Source organism: Cyprinodon tularosa, unplaced genomic scaffold, assembly GCF_016077235.1.
Source record: "Cyprinodon tularosa strain WSP-4 unplaced genomic scaffold, ASM1607723v1 ctg313, whole genome shotgun sequence".
NCBI classification, from domain to species: Eukaryota; Metazoa; Chordata; class Actinopteri; order Cyprinodontiformes; family Cyprinodontidae; genus Cyprinodon; species Cyprinodon tularosa.
Window position 1 is genome coordinate 524,323 of NW_024039023.1, and position 9,029 is coordinate 533,351.

Below are 9,029 nucleotides of genomic sequence, written 5' to 3' on the forward strand. Positions count from 1 at the left end.
GGAGTAAGACAACCACAAGTAAATGCTTTGCTATGCAATAAAAATTTATTACAAAAGTATGTTTTTAAACCAAATCTAACTGAATATTGGCACCAGATACTAATATTTATTAGGTTAACTTTCTGCTTAACATAAATCAACAAAGTACATTGTGTATCATTCATACAAACAAAAGGACACTCATTTAGCACCGTTCAACTTCAAGAATCACAAACCCATGAATAATTATATAACAATAACACCATGTCAATAAGTAAATGTAAAAAAAGCATAGATAGAAACATCAATTTCATAAAACACAATTTAACTGAGATACAGCATGTTTTGCAACAACAATAAGCCATAAAAATGATACCATGGGGAAATAAATTCAACATGCCAGTAAATGTTTTCTCACATCATATTTATTCATTTTCATCTTACTTCAATCTCCTTGGAATCTAGACTGACATGGTGGGAAATGACTTAAGAAATGTTTGGCAGTCAAAAGATGCATTTGCTACAATTTGACCCTGTTGGGATCAGTTGCTGAAACAGAAATCTTCCACATTATTGAGTTTGATCGTTTGTAGCTCCTGGCTGTCCAGAAGCCTGTAGCTGAAGGACACACGACTGACAAACCTCCCGCTGGACACCATCCTCACCACTGTGTTTTCGCAGGCAATTTTCATGTGGGCTACACAGGAAGTGAGGAAGAAAAAGTACATATCAGGTCTTGATGAGGTCAATCACATGCCTACAATGAGGGGGATAGGAAGAATTTTCTTACTGGGTCCAGTGAAGGTGATGCAGAGGTCTGTGATGGGAAGCAGCTTAGATGTGTCAATACCACTTCCTCCCAACAACTGCACGTAATCCTCAGACTCTGCACAACCAGGTAAGGATCCCTATGGACAGTAGCACATATATTTGAACATTTTAGAACAAGTTAATTTATTTTTTTAAAGTAACTTATCGTTACCAGAAGGGAATCATTTTGGTATCAGAACCAAGAACAATCCTTTTATCCCTTTCAAGCCGACTTATGCATTATACTTGTTATTTCCTAATCCTCATATCTCTAATAAAATCTATTTCAAAAACACACAGCATTTGGTTTGAGTTTGTTTAATTGTAGTTATAAATTTCCATGAAATATGACTATAAATTGTCACAATGCAACCATAATTTTGATCATATATATAGGTATTACAGCCCATTTTTGTTTTATTTGGTTTTAATGAGATTTGGAACATTTGTGTTTCAGTGAATAAGAGTTTATGACCCTTTACTAAGGTAAAGCCCCCTTACCATCACCCTGATGTCTACCTCCTTCACAGATTTTCTATTAGATTAAAGTAAAGAGCCCCAAATCATTATTATTATTCCCAGGAATAAAGTCAGGGATAAAATACTTGGGCTTAAGTCCATATAAATGCACATCCAGAGCATAGGAATAGAGAAAGTAGCAGAGAAAGTGACAGAGTGATCCGTCTGGAACGCAGATGTAGTGCAGCTCCACCTGCTGCCAGCTGACTGGAAGAAGGCCACCACATGTAACATTTGCTTAGAGGAAAAAAAGGACATTTGGCTCTAATTCTGCTGCTGTGTGGCAGATAAGGGGCATTATTTTTATGTACCAGAAATAACATGTATAATTCCTTCCTGAATACAGATATATCAATTTGACATTGATAATAAAGGCTAAATAGAAGGCATCCATAACTGACAGTTGACCTTTCATATATGAAAATGTTTGGAGGGAAAATGGTTTCCCATGCAGTGGAGAAAACAAACATTTGATATACAGTTGATTTTGCAGTTTTTCAGGTCGCAAAGAATGTAGAAGCCTTATATTTGTATCATAGGCATTTTTTAATCCTTCTTTTCAAAAATATTTGCTTGCCTATCACCTAGTAAGGTTTCCAGCTTTCACATGCTTTTTAGTTATTTTCTAAGAAATCTTATTGCTCTCTACGCATTACTGTACTTGAATTAACTGCACCTATTTTAAACCATCTGTATGAAAATACACTTGTCCACTCAAGGGAGAATGGCAGCAGCATCTTGTTGTACCTAATGGGGATCCACAAGAAAATACAAATACACTCAGCTAGACAATCTCCAGCCTCTCCACAAACAACATAATGATGGGATTGGCTGCAAAAAAGTAGGAAAGCAGCTTATTCAGGGTTTATACAGGAATGAGCAACTTTATTTTAATGCTTTTTAATGCTCATCTAATGCTCTTAAAAATAATTTTAATGCAACAAGTACCCATGACTCTCATGTATACACAGCAAATTCCCTCTTCATCTTTACTGTTGGCTGGCTACAATTCCAAGATTTCCAGCCACTTTTGCTGAAATTAGCATTTTCCCCATTCTACAGCTTTTTCTCCGCTTTGAGATTCTTTACCGAACATACGGCTTGACGATCAGCCGGAAGCAGTTCCGTGCAAATATATTGTGATATATTTGCATTTTTGCAAATATATATATACCACTGAATAAATTGTTTGTATAAACATTTTTTTTAATAAACCATTTTAAATGGCAAAATAATCACATTTAATTAACTTGAATGCCAATTTAGGCCTTCATTTAAAAAATAATTATTTAACGACTTTTAATGATTTTTAATGACCCGCGGAAACCCTGTTTTTGAAAAGACAGCTGTTGGTGCAAATATAAGAAAATAGAAGAAGTTTAACATGATGGCCAGTCTCCTTAAGTCTGGGGCTCAATGCAAGATCTCAACTGGGCATCATTGATCATGAGGAAGGTGGTGGATAAGTCCAGAGCTGGGAGTACAATCTCCAATAAGACCACTTCTAACATACTATCCTGCTATTGATTAAAATCCTGTATTGCATACAAAGACCCTGTGCTCAAGCAAGTGCATATCCAGGCTGGTCTGAAGTTGGCCAAAGACCACCTGGATAATCTAGAGGAGAAATGGGAAAAGGTCATGTGGCCCGATTAGACAAAAAGAGAAGTTTTTGGATTAAATTAAACTCGCCATATATGAGTAAAAGTCCAAGAAACAGCATCCCAGCTTTAAAGCATGGAGGTGGAACCATGATTCTTTGAGGGTTCTAGGCTGCAAAGGAGACAGGACGACTGCAATGCAGAGAGGACGATAGGGCCATTTACTGGAAGAATTTTGCTAACAACCTCCTTGCGAAAAAAAAGAAAAAAAGAAATCCCACTTACCAGAAAGGCATACACATTTTCAGCCCCCGCCCCACTTGGCTTTCAAATGTAATCAAAATAGATGCAAAAAAATACACCCTAAGCTGGAGGTCTTCAACATTTAGCTATAAATGAACATGTTTCATAAAATATTAACAATATTTTACTTTTTTATATATTATACTGTTAAAAAAAATCCCTTGAAAATAAATTAAAATATTGTTATAACTGAGACTCTGTTAAAAGATTATAAGGGTTTAGTAAACTAAATTACAGGTTAATTCATTGGTTTTCTTGAAACTAAACCTTTGTATTATAAGACATTTTTTGATTGGGTGGAAACTTACAGAGAATAGGTGATTATTCACATGGAAAGTTGAGGTTGAAGGCTGTTCACCACCAGTGAGCTTCCTCTGGGAAACACAAAATACAACATGTAAAGTCCGTCATACCAAATCAACTGCCTTAAAACAACATAATGAAAACACTAAAATTTTCGCTCCTAAAAATCACTTAACTGTAAAGGCTGGCAGCTACTCAAATCTTACATGTGTTCTTTCAACAAAGGAAGACTATTGGCAATGCAATGTCTCCAAACACCATTTTGCATCTTTAGTTTCTAAGTAAATAACCAGACAATGCAGATGTCAATTCATGTGTTTAAAGTAAATCAAAAAGGTTTACATAAACCTCAAAACATGTTCTGGAATAAACATCTCTTAAAAGCATAAACATATGACTTTATACTAAAAACAGAAACTAAGACATTAATGTAATTAAAGCAGAGTTATAAGCTGTTAATCAGTAGAACAAGGTTAGCATGACTGAATAAACGCTATCAGAACAAGCAGCTACCCAAACGGTAAGAGAGGAGTGGCTTAACCACTGCCTTTTTAAAGGACATATGGGGTTTGATCATCAGAGCTGTTTGCTGAGCCCTCTTTACCCTGGTCTCAAAGGGCTTTACCTGCCTACACTCTAACAGCATGATATGCTGAATGATTTTGCCAAAAATCTAAATTTTGATATTTTTTAACCAATGCTGTGATTTTATGTAGATGTTTGACTCTACGGTCTCACTGTCTCGCAGGTCTTTACTGCTTTGTGGAAAAGCACTTCTTTCTACTTGCATGCATGGATGTGCATCCTAGCTGCAACTCTCTCTATAAGCTTATTGTGCCCGAATGTCCGCCATCCCTCAATCACTATATAGAGGGGACTATATAGTAGACTTTATAGCAAACTCAATTAACTGACCGTTCAGACAGATGATCTTTACTTTTCGCTCCCCGTTGGTCACGTAACACCTCCACTGCGCGGTGCATGTGCCATCTTTGTTTTTAGTTGCCACTGTCGGCTAGTGACAACCTATGGTTACAGCAGGCCGCTGTGACAGCAAATCCCATAATGCTTTGCGAGGAGAGCTCTCCGTGCAAAGCATTACGGGATATCTGCCTCTTTGATCATTTCTTTTCTTCTCATACACTTCATAGACACTTTTTCTCTTATGACCATCGGCCATTTTCAAAGAACTGCGGTGAGAAAGGTGAGCTTCAATGATTCTCTTCGCAGAAAAAGATAGCTAACTGGACGAGCACGTAGGACGGCCTCATGTAAACTTATCACCAGAATGATTGACAATTAGGAGGACCACTTATTTAGATGATCCACTCGGAAATAAAAGCTTGTCCTCTATACCTTTAACTGCCCAGCCATAACCAAAACGCTTGTTTTTTTTTCTTTCTTAAAACTCAGGAAAAATCTTCTCAGAAAGTAGACCGGCTTATTAACCTTTATAGAAGTACTATTATGTACATTGTCCTTTAGTGCTGCACTTTTTGGTATGGGACCTTTATGGAGAGAGAGTTAGAGCCTTACACAGGCAAAAACAGACAAAAAATTTAACTGTGGTTACACTGCGTCCATCAACAATGTATGCTGATTGGTTGCAGCGTAAAGGAAGGACTATCTTTATAAAGTTCACTGTTGGTCCCACTGCTATATAAGGGAAATGCTGTACTTGAAGAAAAGCCACAAGCTATTTCTTTCTTTTTTTTCCCCCTAGAGCGTAAAAAAATGGAGTTATAGTAGTGAACTACATAGTACAAGGGTAACTGTGCCATAATGCTATTATGCTGGTTATTTTCCTTAACCAGTGTAATGTTACGTTATTATAATGACAACAAGGTATTCTCCTTTTTTCATTGTCTGGTTAAGTTAATTACCCTTTCTTTTCGCCAAATGTTAAGGTACTTAACCTGAACTCAAATGCGCTGATTTTAATCATCCCAAAATCTGGACTTGACCTTCAAACTCTTAGAGTACGATTCAGGAGTTCTAATCCAACATCTCTGCATGATTTATGAATTTTCACCTTGGGGAAATTGTTGTGGTGTCCCAAGCTGAACTCTGAGATGTCGATGGCCACTGGATATATGATGGAGAAGCTGCAGTTTCTGTGCTGCTGGGGGATCACCATTGTGTAACTGCCCTCTGGTGACTGTGAAATAACATTACAGGCTGCAAGGGAAAGGGAAATGCCAATGACACATAACTGATTGACAGGTTTCAGAATTGAGACAAACAATGTGCACTAAAGAAATGCATTGCGTCTAAAGGTGGGCATATTTTATTTCTTCTTTGCTGCATCTTTTGTAAATCTTTGAATTTACCAGTGAGTTTCTCTGACTGAAACACTTTACTACTCACGAAAGGGATTGATGTGCTTCCTGACAGTCAGGGTGAAGCTGCTGCCAGCGCTGTGAATACGGAAGAAGACCATTGCAACGTTCTGGGAGGAGTGCACGCTTTTCCTCACTGATCCCGAGCTGCAGTAATCCACATAGCGCTCGTGTAGAGGCAGTGGATGATCCTGGGAGCTGGGGAACTTTTCACCCTTCATCACCCATCCATCAAACATCTGCATAAAACAATTTAACACACACCGAAAGAGGGAGAAAACTAAAAGCAATCCTGAGTAAAGCTTCACTACGAATGGGTATGATCTAGATACTGTGGAAAATCTGTAACATTATTGATTTTTATTTCAAATATCATTCTAAAATAAGACATTTATTGTTTCTTAAACATCTGTATGAATTACTTATCGGTCGTAGAATAAGGCATTAATATAAACTCTAACTATGAAGAAGTATTAAAGCAAACTTTTTAATTGCAAAGACTATTTTGACTTTTCACTCTGGGAATAGAAAAATTTGATAATCTGTTTAATTTGTCAAACCATCTCTGGTAACCAGCCTGTAGTGCGCTGCTATGAAGACATGCTGCCTGTCTGTTGTAGTTCTAATAAAAGACTGCATTACTTCAGCTTTTGCAGAATAGCTTTGGAGTATATGTGTTTTTAAGAGCGGATATATTTGCAAACAGGCTGATGCTTGCCAATTCAATTCAGTTTATTTATATAGCGCCAATTCATTTCAGTTGTCATCTAAGGCACTTTACAATTCAACAGCTTGCAAGCAATTGATAAGCTTTTAAACATTAAGGGTTTTTTTATTTTCAGTCAGTGTGCAGCAAATTGTAGAGGTTGAACAGCCTGTTTCCAATTTTAAATGATAAATAATAATATTAATAATAATATGATGCAGCTTTGTTCTTGCTTTAGATGTGTTTGGCATGAAGTAAGAATAAACCGGTTTAACCCAATGCTCATGCTTAAGGAGCTTTTCCAAAAGTGTTACTAATCTTAGCAAATTATCCATTTCCAGTGCTTAGTAGCAGAAAACCAAGAAAAACAAACATTTTCAACAAGCTTTCCATTATGCAATTATTATTTCTTTCCACAAAATAACAAAAGCGACTAGAAAGATGCACAAGTGGCTTTTAATGTACTTAATTTTAAATGCATCAAGGTGTCAACAGTGTGTTTTGGTGTAATAAATCTTCCTTCTTACTGTGATGAAGTCTCCTCCGCTGCAGTCGATGTCCACGCTGTCATACTCCACAGTGATGAGCTCAGTGGGCTCTGCCATGAAGAAAGCTGCACAGCTGAGCTGAGGGCTCTCTGCTGTGAAGGTGAACTGGCCCTCCATCGCCACCATGTCCAGGCAACCTGATGGTCCATTACATAGGATGCTCATTAAAATCAAACACAAGCAATACTGGAGCTCATTCACACAGATTTTAGACATAAAAAATACTTTAGAGATTTTATTTGTTTCTATTTAATCTTTAAAGTTAGTAAATATTTTAAATGTTTTGTAAAATAGGAGGAAATGGCTGCAACTTGTGTAATTCAATGCGTTATTTTTTTTTTCTTCTTTCTAAATAATTTCACATCCTTATTTATTAATCGAGCAAAACTTACGCAAAGGTCGGCGATACATTAACAGATCAGGTATTTCCATCCTGAGATCCGCGCTAATAAGCGAATAGAGTTCATCTTTTGAGATGTCGTTGTTCTGTAGGATAGAAAATAAATATTTGATTTCACTTATTTCTTTTTTATAATAATTATTATAGAATAATGAAGTTTTTGGGGTTTTTTTTAGAGTCGCTACTCTCACCTCAATGTACCTGCAGTCTCCCTTGAGGACGGACAGACACAGGAACAGAAAGAAGAGCTGCTCCCGGAAAGTGCGCTCCATAACGCGCAGTGAGGTTCACCTGGGCAGAGTCAGAGAGGTCTGGTCTGCTCTGCGGTCACCGCGGCTTTTTTATACCGTCCAATCCGCCACGGAGCCAGTCACAGGGGCCCGCAGTCACCCACCGCCTCCTCCCTTGACCAATTGCGTGGTTGTGACGAGGGCGAGATCAAGGCGAGCGTGAGGAGAGATAAGACGCAGAGGAAAAGATGCCCAGCTGATGCCAACTTGGAGTCAACGAGCAGATAGATCACGACTTATCATCCCAACCTGTCCTTGCTTCTTGCTGATTTTAGCACTCAATGTGCTTGAATTTTTTTTTTATCTAAAATCTTGCAAAACCAGAGATTTTATGATTAAGTTTATTTTGTTTTGCAGACTTTAGTGATGCTTTTGTGACTCTACCCAAACAATATGTTACTAATTCTTCATACCTCTGTGCCATTTCCTCATTTCTTTTTTTTTTCATGTTAAAACAAAATCATAATAATATTTCATTGATAAGTCTGAATTTGAATCAAGTTGGAGCAATGACACAGTAATATTTGTAAAAAAAAAAAAAATGAAGGAAAAGACTGCAAAGCTACCTACCTAGGCTACCTATTATAGCCTACTTCTTGTTAACATTAAGTGTAGGTCAGCAGGTTGTAAATACAGGGTCAATACATTTTCTCCAAAAAAAATTATTCTCATATAAACAGTTACTGATTTTTAGGTATAGAGGATGTTCTTTTACTTCCAGATGGATCATCAAAATAAGTGGTCCTCCTAATTGTCAATCATTCTGGTGACATGTTTACATAAGGCTGTCCATTAGCTATCTTTTTTTGCAGATGCTCCCTTTCAGGCATATATCTTAGGCTCGTAAGTTTAAAAGTTTCTACAAAGTGTATGAGATGAAGAGAAAGGCCACAGAAGAGCCAGATATATCCCAGAATGCTTTACGCAGAGAGCTCTTCCCGAAAAGCTGTTGCCATAGGCTGCCGCTACGCGACAGCGGCGGCAGTAACAAAGATGGCGCAGTAGTCCAACGGGGAAGTGACCATCTGTCCTTACGGTAAGTTGACTGAGTCTACTTTAAAGTCCCTGCTCTAAAAAGTGATTGAGGGATTTAGGGTTTAGGGCGACATTCGGACACATATGAGAAAAGCAACTTTTAAACAGAGCGTGCACAATGAGAAATGGACTTGTGCATGCTCTCGCATGGGGGGCAATTCTTTTAAAAAATTCGAGAAAAGCCGAAATGAGAAGA

At 37.5% G+C, this 9,029-nt stretch overlaps 1 protein-coding gene across 1 annotated transcript; it reads right to left on the minus strand.

Annotated features, from left to right (window-relative positions):
- Positions 1-386: 386 nt before the first annotated feature.
- On the minus strand, positions 387-7,892 carry LOC119788283 (corticotropin releasing hormone binding protein). Its single transcript, XM_038292521.1, has 8 exons — positions 7,700-7,892; positions 7,501-7,594; positions 7,088-7,245; positions 5,883-6,093; positions 5,548-5,693; positions 3,521-3,586; positions 770-887; positions 387-676 (listed from the first exon to the last, which is right to left on the minus strand). Exons 1-8 carry the CDS (start codon positions 7,778-7,780, stop codon positions 522-524), a joined length of 1,029 nt encoding a protein of 342 aa, XP_038148449.1. The 5' UTR covers positions 7,781-7,892; the 3' UTR covers positions 387-521.
- Positions 7,893-9,029: the final 1,137 nt, after the last annotated feature.

Excerpts from the sequence above, each read along its gene's own strand:
- LOC119788283 (XM_038292521.1), bottom strand. The coding sequence starts at position 7,780 with ATGGAGCGCACTTTCCGGGAGCAGCTCTTCTTTCTGTTCCTGTGTCTG. Across the intron at positions 7,246-7,500 it reads AATGTATCGCCGACCTTTGC|GTTGCCTGGACATGGTGGCG; the intron begins GTAAGTTTTGCT and ends ATGGACCATCAG. Across the intron at positions 677-769 it reads CATCACCTTCACTGGACCCA|CCCACATGAAAATTGCCTGC; the intron begins GTAAGAAAATTC and ends CTTCCTGTGTAG.